Consider the following 19653-nt stretch of genomic DNA (forward strand, 5'->3'; position numbering starts at 1 on the left):
ATGCACATCGTTACAGGAGTCACTGAGTTTCTTTCTGCTCCTTTGCGCGGTCAACTGACCACAACAGCTGAACAGATGTGAAAAGACACCACAGTAATGAGAACGTAAACACACGAGCAGAAGTTCACTCATCCAAGAAATGTTAAGTTATCGACGCTGTCCGCTCTGTTTCATAATGACGACCAGCGAACAACTGCCATCACCAGTTTGCACGCCACAGCTCCCTGACGCTTCCTCTGACTTCATGATCAACACAGCCGGAGTTCACAGTTTCATATGTATTAGACTGAAAAGACCATTGAGGGTGTTGAGGTGCAGGGGAAGCTCCGAAGGCTGAACAAAAAAATAGATCATATCATCAAAATATTTGAAACTAGAGCATTACAAGAAGCTGTTAAAGATTGGATGCTCAGTATTCATGATCATAAAATGTCAGGCGAGATTATGGCTTGCATTTTATACGTTTTTATTTTACTTTTAAATAATGACACAATGCAAAGTGCAAAATCTTTCACAGGAAATTCAACTTTTCAGCCACTGCGTCCTCCTCATCCTGCTTTATTCCACTCTAAGCATAAACACAACACCCATTTCTGTATGTCAGAAACCCCTTTAGTAAACCTAAAAGAAGAGCAACTCAGATGCAAAATGTTATAAAAGCAGACTAAGCTGAAGACTCTGTGCGCAAACTTTTTGAAAATAGACTGAGATGACCTCAAGGTGAAATGGCTGATGTCGCTCACCTGTGGAGCAACAGGAGGTAAGTGGGAAGGGAAAGAGCAGAGGAAGACGAGGAAAGGTTCACAAATAGGGAAGTGGAGCCGAATAAGGAAGAGGGGAGTGTGAAGAGAACACCAGGGAGCTCGAATTAACCCTAGTAGGTATGAGGTACTCACAGGCTGCAGTTTATGCTTGAAGCTCATGCTGAAGCGCACCACCGCAAGGTAATCAAGAAGACTAAGAGACGACGTGAGAGACGGAAGGACAAGGACCTCTGTCCATCCGCCTGTAACTCCCTCCCTCCAGCTCCCTCGTTCATCCTCCCTGCCGGTAGCCCAGCCCTCACCGCGGGATACGCTTTCACACATAAAAAAAATTATCCTGTGGGTCAGTGAATGGCGGCACCGCCTCCTCCACTGGTGCTCAACAGGCAATAACTGCAGTCAAAGTAGGTCCTGCTTGACGTGACGAAGGACAGCTTGACTGCTGTCAGGAGGAAACGCTCCTGACAGGAGGCTTTAACTGAACTTAAGACACCAGAGCTTTCCCTTAGCACTCTACTGTGCATTCTTCACTGTTTGACTGCTACTTACAGGCAGCTTCATCTATGGTCAGTCAGCTTATTGGGTGACAATTATGCACATTTTTTTGTTTGTTTTTTTTTTAACTATATTTACATTAAATGTAAATGTGTTTTTGTATTTTTTGCATGTGCTAGTTGTCCGAAGGTTGACATAGATGGATGCATGACAATGTTCTGTTTTTGAGTTATTATAAGTCAATTGCAGCAACAAAAAAGGCAGATTAAATACAAAACACACAAAACAAACTAGTGGATATATTTCTTTCTTTGTTATGTTTTCACAATTTGAAGTCTCATAGGCAGCTAGAATGGCACTCGGTAGAGTGTATACCTCCTCCAAGGCTCAGCAGTCGCCTTTCCTTCTCCCTCACTGATAACAGCCACCTAAGTAAGGTGGATTTCTTTCATCAAGATCCATCCATCCTTTATTAACTAAGAGAAATAACAAAAATAGTGCACTAAAAGGTAATGGGGACCCATCTGTAGTCTGTGAACAAGAGACACAAGGTTTTTTGGTGCAGTCCTGCTGACAAACCAACCAACTCCTTGATGGAGAACATAAATTGAGTTATCATATATAGATATATAATATGTTATATAAATAAATGTACAGTATAAATATAAATATGTGTCTTGTGTTCATCAACTCTGGTCAAATATGTCAGCGCAACAAACATGAAGAGGTCGGTGCATATGTTAGTTTGGACTGAGGTGTCTCCATGACTAAGTCAATCGTTTGTATTGTAAGACCTATTCTGAACCTCAAACGTGCACCTTAATATAAAAATATAAAGCTTAAAAAAAAAAAAAAAAAAGATACTGAGACCACTAAAAATGTAAAAAACAAAACAAAACAAAACAAAACAAAAAAACACTAAACTGTGGAAACTAAATGAAAATGAATTAAACTGAAAACAAAAATTTAAAAAAAGTCATGCAACCTCCTCAATGCTTATGTCTTTACTTAAAATGTCTGGTGATGGCTGCTCTTGGACACATAGTTAGATCAGTGTACAAGTTTAAATCAGAATACTTTGTGAATATAAACGTGTTTAACCCTCACAGTAATACTGTGCACACACACTTGGTCATCATGGTCACACCTTCCAATGAACAAAATTACAGTTAATTCAAATTGCATCCAGATGAATCTACAGTGTCCTGTTGTTAGCTGCTTCAAAGCCAGGGGGCACCACATAAACACACTTTTGCTTTTCCAAAACGCACATATGCTCACACACACACACACACACACACACACACTACTCGTTTCAGTGCGCTGGGGCTTTTCTACAGTGACCAGCCCGTCTTTTACAAGCTACTGTCAGATCAATCACGCTGCGTGCTCCCTGTTATGCAGACTAATCAATATGAGCAAAGATCAATGACAACCTTCATTTCCCTTTCTGTAAGGTGCCAATCGAAATCCAATTATAAAGGCAGGAAAAAAAGAAAACTTTTTATTGTATAACAAAAAAAGTCAACACTTTTTTTTATGTATATTTATATATATATATAGTAACACAATAAACAACTCGGTTATTCTTCAGAAAACTTCCGTTTGGTAATGTTGTCGGCCACTGCTGCAGTTTGTTCCTGCGCGGCAACAGCAACGATTTACTGTGACCTCGAACCTGACCTGCAGGCGTTGGCATCCGATTGCGACCCCACAACTGTGACACAACTGCGAGTCAGTTCCAGCTGTTTTAACAGGATGCAAAAACCCAAACTGGCACCAGCATGAAGGCAGCTAGAGGGGACTGCAGTGTGATCCAGAGAGCAGTTGGAGGTTTGACAGATGCACAGAGAGCATGGCCGCTGCCCTCCACTTCCATTAGCCCTACAGGCCAAGGTCACTGACAGCGTCAAGCCGCTCAATAGACCTCACAGCCGCCGTCATTTTTTATATAACTGCATCTCGTCAGAATCCCTCTCCGCTCTCACAGGCAGCTTCAGAGACACTCTGTGATCCCCACAACATCTCCATGCAGCCTACATCCTCACACTCAACAGTGAGCGCGCCCTTCACTCAGCAGCCTGAGTACCATCTGTACTGACGTTTCACACAGAAGATAAAACACTCCTATATCAACTGACACAGTAAAGGTCGTTAAGTTTTACCCACATATTTCAATCCCCAAATTTTTTATTTTTTATTTTTTTGCTGCAACACGATTATCCTCTACTCAAAAATGGGTTTATCACTGTTAATGTTCAAGCCACTGTGCAGGATGATATGGGGAAAGTTCCTCTTTGGTTGTCACTTTAAAGGCGCCTGCATGTGGGAATTTGAAGCCTCCAGTGCACAAATGCTGAGACTGGAGAAATCTTATGTCCAGTATTTTAATTGGAATATTTGCATATTTATAAAAGGAACAGATGTTGTTTTAAAAAGTTTTTGACAAGATGATAGAACTGTCCTGCGGAAAGAACACATCATACAAAGTAGAATTTCCGTATTTTACATTTAGTACGGCAGTTTTATACCTCTATTGCATTTTCACTCTCATTCTTTTTTTTCTTTTCTGTTCTTTCTTCTTTTTCTTACCACTGTTAATCTTTTCAAAAGCCTCCCGGGGGCAGGTGTTGTGCTTTGTAAATTGCAGCACCGATGTAACTGTTATGTCCATCTCAAATAAACCTGGGTGCCATCTGGTGCTGGGTAAAACACGGTAAACCAATACAAGAATATTCTGTATCAACTCATCCTCTCCAGCAGTGTGCTCCAAAATATTGTTCATTGTTGTGTCTACTGTTATTTTCATATCTATTAATAAATGTCTGGTCGGAGATCCTGATCTTGAAACTCACGCGCGGAAAAACTAAATAAATTCAATCGATGTCGCGCTACAACATAGACTGTTACGGACAGTTACAGAGACAGCTAAAACACTAAAGCATAACCTGATGCAACTGGATTTCACATGATGGATCCAAAACGCATCCTAACAAAAAACATATAAAAGACAATAATGAGTTCAATCTTTTTGAATGTCAAGCCCTAAGATAACATATATCACAATCTGAGATTCATAAATTGCCACCACACTGTTCCTTCCATGTTATAAAACAGATAGCAGAAACACGTTGCTGTGCACTGGAAAGACCATATCTCAGTCCATTGTTGTTCCCAAAAACAAGATCTGAAGACACAGCTCTGGGCTACACTGTCTGATTATAGGAGACAGACAGCTGCAATAACAGCACACTGCCTTCCAGCAGAAACATAAAGAGCATCCCACACTCCCAACAACAGTGGACGCTCACTCTTTAACCAAACTTGTACATAACATCAGCGGACTTGAGATAACAAGTGGAGTGTTCTGCCAGGCCGCGGACGAGGCCTTCTGTTTGTCCAGTCACTTTTTCCAGGGCCACAGAAGCCACGCTGCTTCCGCATTGTGTACTGAGTCACAGCCGGCTGTCGATACCCCTCTCCCTCCTGGTGCGAAGAAGCGAGAGCTCACCACCACCGAAACAGCAACATTCAATCACAGAGCAGTCACACAGGGCGATATGATTGCATAAATAGCATGCAAATTGAGGACCTAATAAAAAAAAAACAAAAAAACAGACGTGTTATCGGGATCTATTCAAGATTAATGCCTGTGACATGCGTCGCCGTGTGTTGACAGTGGTGCATGTTTTGTCCTTAATGTATATGAATTATAAAACATTGCGTTCAAATGTTGTTGCCGTTATGTCAAATCTGCCAAAATGTGAATTTGGCGACCAACTATAGAAAAACTTTTAAACGTCAAAAATATTAATACACATTTCTCAGACAAGAAGACAAGGATGATTTATGAACAACAGCTTTTACAACTGGCCTCCAGATCACTTGATCCTTGGCCCCAATTCACCACCAACTGTCACTGAAGTCTGTCAACTGGTCTATGAGCTTTTCCTGCTAAATAACAAACCATATCCCAAGCAAACAAGCAAATGAGCCAAAAACATAACTCAATAAAACAATAACTCTATGGCTGTGACTGGTTGGGAAACAGAGTCCAGTGAACTCTGTGGAAGCCCCTCATATAAACTGGGTTAATGTGATGCATTAAGGGTGCGCCACAGTGTCAGACTGCCGCCTCTGTGCTCTACCAAACAGGCAATTACGTGACATTAATGTTGTGAGTGTGTGCAGATGTTCAGTGTAATTATATAAATGCATTCGCTCAAGTAATGCACTTTGAATATTACCAGTTTATTAGCAACTTATACTACTTTGTCTCCACTAAATGTCTAAAAATTGTTGTCAGTATTTCATAACCTACATCAAACTGAAAGAGACACTTTTATAGAGTGAAATTTAATAGTACACCTAAACTGAGATTCTAAAATATGTAAAACACAGATAAACAAGTGCGCCTCACTTTGACAAAACATTTTCTTTTAGAAATTAATCAGAATAATTGAAAACATTATTTCATTATCCTCAATAATGCGTGGATATGGACCCTAACTCACAAGTAGATCTCTGAAATTTTAATACCTGAGCACATTTTACTGATAATAACTATATACTTTTATTGATCTCTATATACGCAGACATTTTTACAAGTATTTTTCCACTGCGGAAAAACTCCTGTGTGTGAGGTGACTGTGTGCCAAAAATGTGCTCAAAGACACCGTGGTGCGATAACAGGTGGCTAATGAGCGCGTTCTACTGCTGCTGCCACCGATGTCACACCTCAGGTGAGATGCGAGATGATTCTTTCACACTTTCACCCTGTGACTGCAGATGTCTTTCTTTCTTTTTCTGAACTGTTTGCCGAGACAACAACCGGAGGTGGCAAAATGACACATTTCAGAAACTGCTAAACACAGGATAACAAAGAAAGCCAGCCCGAACTTGACATAAGTCCTCTAAAAACATTAATCCCATGTTGCTAAATCTTGAAATAGCACTATCGTGAAACAAGCAACAAATAAAAACAAATCTCCAAATCAGGTTTGGATCATTTGCCCAGTAATTTCCAAGAAACATCACTGCTGACATTGGGGTAACAATCATTCTCATTGTCATTACGATATAAATACCTTCTATAAAACTAGACAAACTAGAAAGTGGAATTCTGTCACCTCATGGGCAGAATTTGTCTTTTATCTGGTTAAAACTGCCCTTTTCACATTATTTTCCATCACAATGGTGTTTGTTCGATGGGTGCAGCCACATACATTATAAATGTTTCATCGGGCAAACAATAAGAACACTGAGCATTAGCTTTTCGACAGCAGCCATCAAGTCATTCCGCTCACAAACATGCTCACAGAAGCACACAGAGAGAAAAAAAAAAAGTCTTACCTGTGTGACCTGAGTGACCTTCTCCGTGACGTTCTGGGTTCGGTCTTTAATTTTGCTGGGCGCGATGATTTCAATTTCAGTGGGAGAAGGAGGTCTCATGCGGTCCGAGCTGAAGGTGAGAGTAACCTGAGGGATACGGCCGATGGTCCGGTGTCTCATCAGGTCCGAGTCCGATGTGGAGTTCAGAGCGCTGGGCTTCAGATCTGCAACAAAGAACGGCAACAATCAGCAATTAAATTCAAGGAAATTTATGAATGGTGGTGAGATGTGAGAAAACTCATAGCTAAAAAAACGATTTGACTAACTTGCGATGATGATGTACTTCTAAATTGGTGGAATGCAGACTGCAGCAAAGATACTGTAGGTACAGTCCAAATGCTTTTAGAAACAAAATGTTGTTGCCCATCCACTCTTTCTTGCACTCGACAAGAAAATCAGGACAGACGGCAATCAGACTACATTTTCGCCTCGGTCTCAAAGACATAGATGGACACAAAAAGGTGGTGAAAATGAAAGAAAATGTGACAGACAGAGAGAGAGCCCCGAGTATGATTGGAACCTGTATCCTGCACCAAAAGATGATTTCCTCACAAAGTATTTCCCCTGAGAGAAGAGGGACACACATGTACACAAACACACACACACACACACACACACACAATCAGATACACACAAACCGGCAGAGGGATTGATTAGTGTGTCTCTGCTGGAACAACCATCAGGCGGCTGTAAGTGCTATTTCTGGCTTTTTTCTGACAGGAAAAGTTTTTTTTTACTGATTTGTGATGAAAAATCTGTGATGGCTGCTTGTTGTTTTTGTTGCCTGTACATTATGGCCATGGTACAGACATCCTTCTGACTGACTGGCAGGTGTGTTAAGATGATATTACAGGACAACTTGGGCTGCAGCTACGCTGGGCTGCAGATGACAACCGTGCCCTGCAACGTCCACGCTTTAGTCCAGTTTCGTTTCATGCCTCTCTTGCAGTTGACTCTATACTGTAATTACTGTTTAAACTCATTAAACTCGCTACAAACCATTTTTTCCTCCTATTTGCTTCTTTTTATACAAAAGTGGTCTGCTTACAGTAATGATAATCAGGTGTCCTCAGGAAATGTAGATGGTCCAGACATTTTCAACAGACTATTTAAAAGTGTTCTAATAGTCGATTTTAGATTTCAGAGTAGACGTGAGGTTTATGATGATAAACCTAATGTCTGGGTGATCACTCATGTGCATCCCATTGACAATCATATGTGTATCAGACATTCATATATCAGATGCCTGTATAATGGGCCACCTAGAGGTTACTTTTGGGCCATTGATTGCCAACTAAATAGGCTGGACTTAGTGTAAGAAACTCCTTTTTCTGATCCTTTTCTGAGACCAGTAATTCAATATTTGAATCATAAATCCCCTCTGTGACGCTCACAGTGTCGCAGTCAGACACTCACTGCTGTTGGTTCGGGGGTCTCCAGGTCGACTGTTCCATTCCGCCCTCATCCCATCGATGTCGTCCAGTGACGAGGCGCGTCGGAGGCTGCGGACGCTGTCTCGAGAGCAACTTCGAGGTAAGCTCCCCCTGGGGAAGCTGATGCCTGGGTCCAGCCGGTCGGTCAGCAGGGAGCGCTGCTTAGTGGAGGACTGGGCTGCAGGGGAGGGAGGATCCAGGTCCTGTTCTATCAGAGCCTCCGTCTCAGACTGCATGCAACTCTCTTTGGATGGGATCCGAAACTCCTTGAGAGGGAATTCCTCGCTGTTTGGCTGTGAAAGACACAAAGCAGGAGCCTCTGTCTCAAGTGTACAAATGACTATTTCTCAGAAAAAGGTTATTTGTCAGCAGCATTCATGAAAATTTTGCTGTGTCTTGCATATCTAGGCAGCCAAACTTATCATACATAAAGTAAACCTGGAAGAGAAAAGAATGTTTCATTCCTGCCAGAGAGTCCCACGATGCACATTAGCTGGACTTGGCCTGATACAGTTCCGGTGTCAGGTATGAATACTGTCACAAGAAGGCATTCATCAAAAACACAGGAGAAGTCTAAACAGAAGTGAGAGGAAACCCTGAGGAGAGAAAGATGAACTCAACCCGGTTGATTTTTTTTCCTCCACATTCCTCCTTTTCTCTGTCTTTTGGGCAGAGAAATCAGTCTTAGAAATGTAACCAAATCCTTCTGCTATTTGAAGGAGACAGACATGACACTGCACGGTGCATATTCAATGTTTGGAATTTCAAAAGCATAAAAATGAAAATGTTTGTTGTCTCTAGATAATTTGAGTGCAGGGTGCTTTCTGTTTTGTGAAGAACAATGAAGTCAGTGCAGTGAAGTGGCTGGGTGAACAATTGTATTGCAAAGGCCACACATAGAATTTGAATTGATTTTTGTTTTGTTTTGCACTGCCTCTGTGTGTGTGTGTGTGTGTGTGTGTGTTTGTGTGTGTGTTTGTGTGTGTGTGTACACCACCTCACCTGCAGGTAGTCCACGACCACTCCTTCAAACTGATCTTTGGAAAGTGAAGCTCGTCGCATGGACCGCAGCACCGGCAGCCTCATCTTCAACCTGCGGTTCTGACCTGAGTGGAAAACTCTGTGTTTAGTTGAGCCATTATCAGAAATAAAAAAACATTTCCATATTCACTGCATTAAAGAGGGCACTGAATATGCTAACTGAGAGTGTTTCAGCTGGTAATCTCTACTATGTCCATGACTGGAAACTACAACCATGGCATAGCTATTAATTAAAATGTCAAAGCTGACTACTATCATGACATGCGTCACAAATTGATGGAGCGCTGTGGAGCAAACAGTAATTAGCAAATATTTTACAGTTGGAAAATATCACGTCAGTTCATCTCAGAAACAAATAAAGACTCAGCTTGAGTGGATAACATGCAGGCAAGGTGTAAGAGAAATGTTAAAGGGTTTACAGTAAATCCATCCTTGGGAGACTCTGTGCCTGAGGCCTGATTTCTTGAGAGAACGATCAATCAGCTCCTGGAAGTCGAGGATGAACATGATGACGACTCCCTCCTCGTTTTTTACAGGGACAACATCTACCAGGCACGGTCTGCACGTCCCTGAGGACACAGAAGAGAACACCTCGATTTGAACCAGGGACCTCTTTATCTGCAGTCAAAAGCTCTACCACTGAGCTATACCCCGCATGATTTTGATATGTGATCATTTTTTCATCACGTCATGCTTTTGAGGACGGTCAGAATAGTACGATAGGAAGGACAGGAAGGAATAAGAAAGAAAGACAGAAATTGGAGGGGGTGAAGGAGGGACTGATTTCAAACAGTGAAACCTAAAAAAAGGCAAAATGAGCAACACTTCCGTCAGGTCTAACTTCAGTCTGCAATCAGTGTGAGCTAAAATTAGAAACAGGGGAGAGAGCAGATCACACAAGCAAACACACACATGTCCACACACACATTGTGTGCTGCCTGCATTCAGTCCCACATTCATTCTGAGGAAAAAAAAACCCTGACAGGAATTCAGGCTGGAGGTAAAGAAATAAAAAACAGCCGGTGAGAGCAGCCGATTTGTTCTGAATCACTTTTTTTCTGCGTGTTCAGTCTGGGAGCACAGTGGGAAGCGGGAGATAAAACAAATAGATGCTTAGAGGATTTGAGCTGGCATGCTGATCGCATTTCCATGACAACAGCTCTCCACAGACTGTACGCCCCATGCCCAAATGTCCAAAACAAAACAAAGGACACATGTCCATGTATGTAAGTAGACAGTAAATGTATTTGGGTTTATGGTGTACGACTGTAATCTTCCTGAGCTTGGAGCGCTCGCTCGCCTCCATTATGCCTCAGTGCCGGTGTGCATGTGACAGATACATGGGTGAAAAAGGAACTAAAAAGGAAAAAAGGTTGCAGTTGACAGAGACCAAAGTGGCAACAGATCAGTCTGGTAGCATTTATATCAAGTCAGAGAGTCACAAGGAAATGAAGGTTTAAAAGGAGAGAACGTTCATTAAAATGTCATTGAATAAATAACAGATCAAAATGGTAAATGCTCGTCTTGCTGTGTCATTTTTTCCAGTTCCCTCATTAAAGTTTCCAAGCCTCCATGCGTGTCATGTTTTTCTTTCCTCCCCATCTGTGGTAATCATATTTTTTGTTTGCACATGACTCAAAAATCTGATAAACAGTAAGAAGAAGATCGTTCAACTAGAGGGGTAAAAAAAAAAAAATAATAAAAAAAAAAATCACAGCCAGTCACTGTAAGTGGTCGCCACACATGGAGGTGTGAGAGTAAGATCTTTTTCATTCCTGTTCAGCTGTGTTTGGCATTTACATTACTACAGTCTGGGAAAATCTTACAGTTATTCTACCTGAAATAATTGAACTTGTTGGCAAATCTTAGTATTGTCACTTTACACCTGACTGATATTAAAACTGATCGAATGACCTTATGATAAAAAAATAATAATCAGTATCTGTTTGTGTTAGGGTGATGGGTTTATGGATGCCAATGACAGTGAACTGGTCCATTGTTAGGCGTTGTCTTTGAGTGAAATTAAAGTACTCTCTGTGTACTTAGATGCTAACTGGAGCATGGACACTCAACCCGAAGAAATTTACAAAATGATGCCCAACTTTTACGCTAGGCTCCAAACACATTACATCTCCAACATCAATATGCGTGTCATGTCATTCCAACCATGCACACATGATGATATTAGCTCAAATCTGTGCCAACATGAACCAGCTGCTAGTGTGAAAAGAATCTAGTCCTGTTTATCATGAAGTCGTCTTTGGTAGACAAAACTACATTAACTCGTAATAGCCAGACACGTATTTGTGACTATGCTTCATCTATATTGTCCACCATCATCCAATATGTTTAGATGTATTCAAAACAGGAAACTTCAGCCTGCAACGTCAGAAACAGTAATTTGCACCTCAAGGTTCACACATAAACCTTTAAAAATATGTTACATTCAGCCTTAGACGTAATACATTTCCTCAATCTAAAACCTAAAATGTTCCACTGAGCACAGGGGAAATCAAGTTATCATTACTATCCCCCATCCTCATTCCACACATGAACAGCAGTGACTGCTAAGATGTTTTTAAATGGCCGAAACATAGAGGAACATATAGATGAGCATGGTGACTGTGTTTTAATGACAGTCAAGCTGTCCAATAATCCAGATTCTGTGATGGCCAGAAGGCTCCTTCCCAGGGATCTAAGGTTGCAAACAGGCTGTGAAAGGTTTTTATCATCATGTATTTCACCTCTCCTCTCCTGCCCTCGTGCCTCACCTTCCTTGGCGTAGTAGAGGATCTCCACCTTGCGCTCCTCAGAGCCAAGCAGAGCCTGTGCCAGCTGGGCCAGAGCACTCTTCATGGTACCAGGTCCCACCAAGAACTGGCAGGTACAGGACTGTTGCATGATCTCCGCCCTGGCAAAACCAAACATCTGGCAGAAGCCCTCGTTGCAGTAGATGATGCCACAGTTCTTCATCTGGGCGTTGGCGATCAGGAACTTGCGATCTAAAGGACGGAAGATGCTGTGTTTCACATTCAAGTATAAAAAGCTAAAAAAAAAAAAAAAATACCGAGTGGAAATTAAAACAGTGACTGCGAGTTGAAGTTACGAAGTAGGCAACATCAAAAATGGCAGGTAAAAAGTTGTTTAAATGTGTTTCTTGCTTGAATATTCTATGATCATAGTCACACTCCGGAATATGTACTTAGGCCCACTACTTTTTGAAATTGGTTGCATTAGATTGATCAAATTCGTCGGGGTATTTACGACAATTAAACATACTCCGTTTGATTTGATAAAATACGCCTCAGTACAAGTGTTCAGAATCTCCTGCATGGCCACTCGACAATCAGCTGAAGTGGGACTAATGAAGTCCACCTTTTCATGGTGCTAATGTTATTAGCGTCACAGTTTTTTCCCAGAGGGACTGAAGTGGAGCAGGTGGGCACTTCAGCATAATAACGTCTGTGGCGTCACACCGGCTCTAATGTAACTAGGGGGAACGGTTGACGTCTTTTGTGATTAACCCGAAGATTTTACCTGACATTTGAAAATTAAACGCTAATTACCCAGGTGTTTTGCAATGGCTTTTGATTATTTGCCCTGATTCTTTTACTGCTACAATATGTTCCTGGTCTATAAATTCTAATAAATGTGTTCTTATTTTCTCGTCCCTGTATACGAAAATATGACGATCTTCACTTTCTTGTTCTATATATTTAAATTCGATGTGTTTGGATGTGTTCCCATTAAATATATCTGGAACTTTGCAGCAAAACAATGTTGCAGTTACAGCCCCGAGATCCCAAATTGTGCTCATGCGACCACTTTAGCTGGTTTCATGCTTTTACATTAGCAGCTACAGCGGAGATTACTTCTTCAAAAATGGTGCAAATAACATAATAATGATGTTTTCAAAATCGATTTGGGATCATGTTTGAGGAGTTTATGATTGTTTGGTTGTTTTTTTTCTTTCAGCTGGCCTCGTCTACTTTAGCTCTTGAGGAGAATGCTGCAACACCGTGTTGCAGTCAAGATCCAGAAATGTTTGGTGAACTGCAAAAGTTTTTGGAGAATTAATCCTTCAAAAAGGTTTTCCGCATATATTAAATTCATTTAGGTGTCCAACCCAAACATTTCTGCTACACATTTTGTGCATCTTACTTTTTAACAGACTGCTTGGATAATTGGGGAAAAATACTTGCAGTACTGTTAAGCAACGGACTGACCAAACCAGCACATTTTAGAACCACCACCACCAATAAACTCCCATCCTTTGGGAAACACTGTGGCCCCAATGATGCTTTTTTCCTGTAATGTCAAACCTTTTGACGCAAAGTATCTCTGAGTTACTATGCACTCAGAAAAAAAAAAGAAAAAAAAATCCTTACTAGTAATTCGGAGCTCTCACACCGCCCAGCTCCAGTTATTGACGGCTGGAATGTGCGTGCCTCGGCCACTACGCCAAAACATTGCCCGCCACGAAAATGAATCAGGACAGTTTTGTTCGAATGCTGCTAATGGAGGAGTTCAATGAGCTGAATGACGAGCACGTATATGTCCTCTGCAAACATCTAACGGGACCTTTTTATTATCGTGTGGTGGAACTGGGTTAAACAGCTCTCCCACGCAGGCGAGCGGAGGGGACTCTGGACGAGCTCCTCTGGCGTGTGGAAGGTACATCCTGTCCAAAGTCATAATGTGGGGCTCAAAGCGGAAACACTGATCGTCACACCGTTGCTAAGCAGCACCGCCGTGGCACGTGCACTCACCTGGCGCGTGCACGCACATGTGGCTGCGCATGCACACATACACACACACAGACAGGATAGAGCATTTGTTAAAGGAGATCAATAGATTAAAGCAGTTTTGATATCAAAGCTAATCAGAGTTTGACTTTAACTTATTGAGAGTTGAAGTTTTTTCTCTCTCTGAGGAAATCAGGGTTATTTTAGGTCTGACACACTAACCCCACTGTGAGTTGTCCATAGTGAGGTACAAAAGGAAATCAGCCAGGGCGAAATATGACAAACTGACTTGAAAGGGAGACCGAAAGGTGGATTATGTTTATCAAAGTCTTCTACATATGGGGTATTATGCTTTGTCACTTTTTCAAAACAAGAATGTAAACAAGGAAAATGTAGATTACTCAAGATAAAAGTGACAGAGTAACAGAGAGAATGCATCAAACGCTTTCATCACGAGCCTTAGTGGATCCAAAACGAGTGAGAGTGAGTGGATGCCTCTTTGCTGCCAGTGGAAACATGTGAGCTAATGGAACATGATGTCAGGTGAGCTCTCCGGAACAAACACAACGTGCAGGTGCAATAACCCTAAACCATAAAAGTGGCCGGAGCAGGGACGCCAACATCACTGATGCTGAATTAAATAAGACACTTCAGTGCAACATGAGAAGCTTGTCAGTCTGCCAAAGGGTCTAAAAATCCAGTCATGTGTGATAAGTAAAGGGTGCATTGTGAGACAGGGGCTGTAGCCTCTTTGTGACTGACAAAAAACATCTGATTAAGGAAGAAATAAACATAAATAAACACAATTTTCTTTTACTAAAATGAGGGAAAAGCAGTTCTCTCAGGGGCATTAAAAGGGGGTTTTAACACAGGGTGAAGCTAATGGATGACAAGCTAAACAAAATTATCTTTACACACTTTCTCTGATCAAATATTTGGGTCTGCCTTCATTGTCAGATAGATTAAAAGCACTTAACAGACATGACATCATTCAGCACAATCTAACTTAGGGTGTTTAAAAGTGTTCACAACAGACACACAGTGAGTGTTTTAACCTGCTTTGTGCGTGTTTTTACAATCACAGTGTGGCGCTCAACTTTGACAGCATCACACAGCGTTCACTCATTTCACGTGTACTCACTTTGCTCGTCGAATTTCCTGATGATAGTGTCCAGGTAGGTGTTCTGGAGCGCAACGTGACCGCGTCTCACAGGCATTTTGATGCTGAGAGAGAAGACTTCCCCGACACATTAATAGTTTGAATAAGATTTAAAAAAAAATAAAAATAATAATAATAATAATAATAATAATAATAAATTAAAATGAATATATAATAGAAAAAAACGGCTCCGAAGTGGCGCCCGTGTGGAAAACGGTGTTGAAGGACGAGCGTCAGGAGCAGCTTTTGATTCCCCTCGCAGGCTGCCGCTGATGGTGAGGGATGAAGAGCTGGAGGATGATGGAGGGGAGGTCTGGTTGCCAGGGCGATGGTAGATGCAGGATGTTGCACGCTGATAATGTGAGGAGGGAGAAAAAAAAGTAGACTAGTATGCTGCAAGAGCCATTTCCAGAAAGACTTCAAAAAAGTAGCAGCTCATAAGCCGGTTTCCAACGATTTGGGGTCCTCTACTCAGTGAAGGGAAGCTGATTTGGAAGATGAAGTTGGGAATAAAAAGCTGGAAAAAGCGCAGGATTGTTCGGTTTGTTTTATAATCGCAGCTTTCTCCGTCAAAGTTTGGCCACTGCGCGATAAGGACCTCGGAGATGACGCTCCTATCAGGCAGATCCACTGCCCTTCCACCTCCCCCAGAGTCGACAAGAGCGGCTGTCAGGAGCGACAAGTCAGTCTGCGCTAAACGGGACGAGAACGGAAGTACGGTGCGGCAGATTAACAAAATAAAGGCCTATGAATTTCGTTATTGCTCTCTGAGCAACGCTATTTATCTCAAGTTCTCTCCAAAGTGGCTTGCACGGGTTTTGTGAGTGAATATGTCTTCATGCAGCCCTACTTGATTAGCTTTATTAGTGCGCCAAAAAAGTGTTATTCGTTGCAATCCCAAAGTTTTTTTTTTTTGTTTTTTTTTTTTATGGCAGCCCTGAATACAAATCTTGGTAAAGCACCACCAAGGTGTTTCTGTTCCCACGGCCAATTAGATTATGTTTCCATCCGTGGCCTTTGTGTGTTGGTTGGTTTGTCAGCAGAATTACAGAAAAACTACCCAATGGATATCCATGATACTTGGATGGAGGATGGGTCTTTATTTAACTGGGTGTCAGATTGCCGACAAAATCTTGCTCATGTTTTCTGCCCAAATCAGTATGTCACAGTAGCAGCCTCACATTTCGAAATATAATGCAAGTCATACATCTCAATATCTCAAATGTCCTCATTTCATAACTAAAATCCGGTACAAGGACTTGGTATGTTAGGATTTCAAAGGCAAGAGTGCGTCTTAATAATGGGCTGCTTTATTTTGAAATCATGTCTTAAAGTTCTGTTTACTGTATTGTGGAAGACTTGACAGTGGTCTGACACTGACAGAGTGCAGACCCTCATCAGTCCTCTGTGGTTCACTCCACATCACAGGTCTCTGAGCTCAAAATAGCAGCATCCTCTCCCCCTGTGGCAGCCATCACACTCCTGGAGTATTGTACTTTAGTCATGATAAGCCTTAAGTGCCACTGCTGTCTGTATGGTTTTGCACGGGTGTTCTTGAGACTCACTTTCGGTGGGGTGAAAAGAGGCACTGGGCTAAATCCCAACATGCTGATAAGATGGATTGAAGCAACTAAGGCAGAAGCACAAACATTCAAAATGAAAACAAAGCGTGGTTTCAAGGTCTGGTGAGGAGTCTCTCTGCTTTTTACAAGCGTGGAAGCTTCCTCTCTGGATTTTTATTGGAGCAGGGCAAGACATGCAAACTGCAGGGTCACATCCACATCTGAAGTCAAACTGTAATGAATTCAGGCTTTTAAAAATAGCAAAAAGCATCTCAATTTGTTTTTGTCTTTTTTTTCCTGGAATCTAGTTTTATGATTTATGATGACAAAGGGGCTCAAGCTTCTCCCTGAAGCCACAGAGAGGACACTTGGATGGCAGCAGACATGCAGACCGATTTAAAGGTCACATGCTTCTTGACACACAAAATACACACTGTTGGTTTTGTTTGGGGATAGCTGCCACAGAGTGTTTCACTGACCAGCCAGGCTGAGGGATGTTTACTGCTGCGTTGTTGTTACGAGTCAGTCTCTCTGTGGATCCCTCCATACTTTCCTTTTGTCAATATTTCTCTACTGATGACAATGTGACCAATTATTGTTTGAATCATGAAAACAGAGAGCCTCTGGGTCTGGCATGTTGTTGACCTGTCCACCTGAGAAGTCAGCTCTCCACTTTGTTTGACGAAATGCTGTTACGAGCTCGCGCTCACCGATACAGTGGCTGAGTCTGCACAGGGTGTTTGGAGATCAGACGGTTTGTGGCTTTGAGGTCCAACAGACTGGCTGACCTGGTTGCTCTGTGTTGTATCTCAACAGGTTTGATGAAATGAGGGCTAAAATTAACTAAGGAGCACACATGCCTTCCCATGACCCTCTGGTGTGAGAGCCAAGTAAGACAGGAATGTGCACTGAAGAGGGCAACGAAAGACAAAAAACACATTTAAAACCAGGACTATCACGACACCAGATTTTCACTATGTCCTTAACGTGGTCGAAAGAATTCATCATCAGTATATTATTGTGACATCTATTTAAAAATGACCCTTTTTTAATTTAGAAATCAGCCTGTGCAGCCTTGGCAACGGGATGTGTTTTTGCAGTATGTTAAAGTTGTTGCCGCACATATGAAACGCGCGGTCAGAGTTCAGTCCGGTCCACGCTCGAGTATTCCAACAAAAGTGTTGGCATTTTCTAATGAGCCTGTGCGAATGTGTATTCATGTTTTCTGTAGCTTACATGACAGCTGTTGCCACCTCACACTAGCTGTGGAAAGATAATGAGCTTAAAAATGCCCTTCTCTGTCACCTCTCGCCCCTTCCCGGAGCTGCGGAGCGGCACTGGGTGGGAAAGTGTTTCAGACTCGGACGTCAGGGCCTGAATTTTATCTGCCTGGTAGTCCTTCAGCTCAGGGCTGCGTTCAGTGCAGACCTGAGACACTCCATTCCTCTGATAAGAGCCGGGCAAAACAGATACATACTGTTCTTTACACACACACATTCAGTGTCACACTGAGTCACACTTCAAAAAATATCATCCCAAAGAACAGCAGAGAATTGTGGTAAAACATGTTCGTCTACAGGTGTTTTATGTGACGTTTTTTATGGATTTCTCTCATGAGGCTCAGGAAACAGACACGTTCTTTGTGTAAACTTGAATTAAAAAAATCAGTTTAGTTTGCGAACAATGTCACATTTATGTGCTGGCGAAAAGCTTAGTTAGTTTGGCAAAGTTTCTTTGACCATGTTGAGAAGGATTCTGATGACATCATGCTTTCATTACTTTCATAAATGGTCACCAAGTATCAGATAAAAATAAAGACAAAAATGGGAGGCGTAATCAAACATTCTGAGCTCTTTACGCCATCTGAGGAGAAGCTCAGAGCTTGAAACTTGCTGTCGCTGCCTGCTGTTTGATTCATATAGCTGCTTTTATACTTGTATTTTTCCTCCTATCTAACCTACATCATCGATCCAAATGTTCACTCAAGGCAATTAATATCATTTTGATTTTCTATTCATATTCTGAGACACTTTGAAAGTCCTTTTCTAAATTGCTAAATTGCCAATATTGATGTCAATATTGAAAACAGCTTATGTCAACACACCGAAACAGCTTGCTGTCATTTTCCCTCCCTGCTGGCTGTAAGAAAGCTCTTCTTAATATTCGTCGGATAAAAGAGATGTGGGACTAAATCCAGAATCCTTGTTTCATGCAAAAACATATTCCAAATCTTATTTGAAGCCAGTATGAGGCTTTAGCGATCTGAGTTAGGCAAATAATGTGTGCGAGTCTTTTAAATTCCCTTCTTGTGTTTCCCTGCTGAGCTGGATAGCAACACGAAGAAGACATTTGTGTGAAAACAATTTATTTGCTGAAGCCTCATTTGGCTCTGGTTAAACTTTTCTGCAGTATTTTTGCACAGGACAACCGAAGAAGGACTGTGAATCTCGTCCTACATTACCTATTTTGAAATCACTTATCAGGAGTGATCAGCAAAAACTGTTTTCATTGTACATGTTGACACCAGACTATTATTGAAATTAAGTCTGAAAAAGACAGAGCTATCGGTATGAATAGGATATGAAGAATTCAATTCCCAGAGTAACACCCTGAAATTGTTAACTTGTGCAATCTTTCTATTAGTATCTTTTTGACATTATGTGATATCATGGGAAACAGACTTGTCCGAAACTTGAAGTGAAGTGTTTGACAATCCAGTGCTGGTGCTTTTCTGCATTGCAGGCAGCACTATTTCTGGCCACAATCATCCGTCTGCTCAGATATACGGTAACACTCACAATTGAGCCGTGATAATACAGGAAGTGAGACCCATCTGCTCTGCAGTATGGACTGGCCAACGGTCAGAAACAATCAGTCATGATGAATAGTGTCTGTCTGCTGCTGTCATCCTTCTCATACCCTAAAGTAAACTGTCAGCATATATAACACTCATTTCAGCGAGATTGAAGTTGATGTATGTATTTGAATCAGGAGCTATACACATAAACTTTCATGAAAGGTTCATTTGAAGCCTTGTTTGAAAGATCAAAATAAGAGGCATCA

The 19653-nt window shown here is 41.6% G+C and overlaps 1 protein-coding gene across 3 annotated transcripts in view; it reads right to left on the reverse strand.

Annotated features, from left to right (window-relative positions):
* The window catches only part of kcnh6a (potassium voltage-gated channel, subfamily H (eag-related), member 6a), a 28102-nt gene extending 12393 nt beyond the window's left edge, over positions 1-15709 (reverse strand). The window contains exons 1-6 of one of the 3 annotated variants that reach the window (XM_037088816.1): positions 15011-15709; positions 11896-12126; positions 9544-9693; positions 9086-9189; positions 8067-8376; positions 6612-6814 (exon numbers count right to left, since the gene is read on the reverse strand). In XM_037088816.1, coding sequence (XP_036944711.1) covers positions 6612-6814; positions 8067-8376; positions 9086-9189; positions 9544-9693; positions 11896-12126; positions 15011-15086 — 1074 coding nt within the window. In that variant the 5' untranslated portion in view covers positions 15087-15709. Of the gene's footprint in view, positions 1-6611; positions 6815-8066; positions 8377-9085; positions 9190-9543; positions 9694-11895; positions 12127-12403; positions 12599-13512; positions 13772-15010 lie in introns of those variants that run through there. The other 2 variants (XM_037088818.1, XM_037088817.1) reach the window with 2 other exon arrangements.
* Positions 15710-19653: the final 3944 nt, after the last annotated feature.

This window comes from Acanthopagrus latus, chromosome 23 (assembly GCF_904848185.1).
Source record: "Acanthopagrus latus isolate v.2019 chromosome 23, fAcaLat1.1, whole genome shotgun sequence".
Lineage (NCBI taxonomy): Eukaryota > Metazoa > Chordata > Actinopteri > Spariformes > Sparidae > Acanthopagrus > Acanthopagrus latus.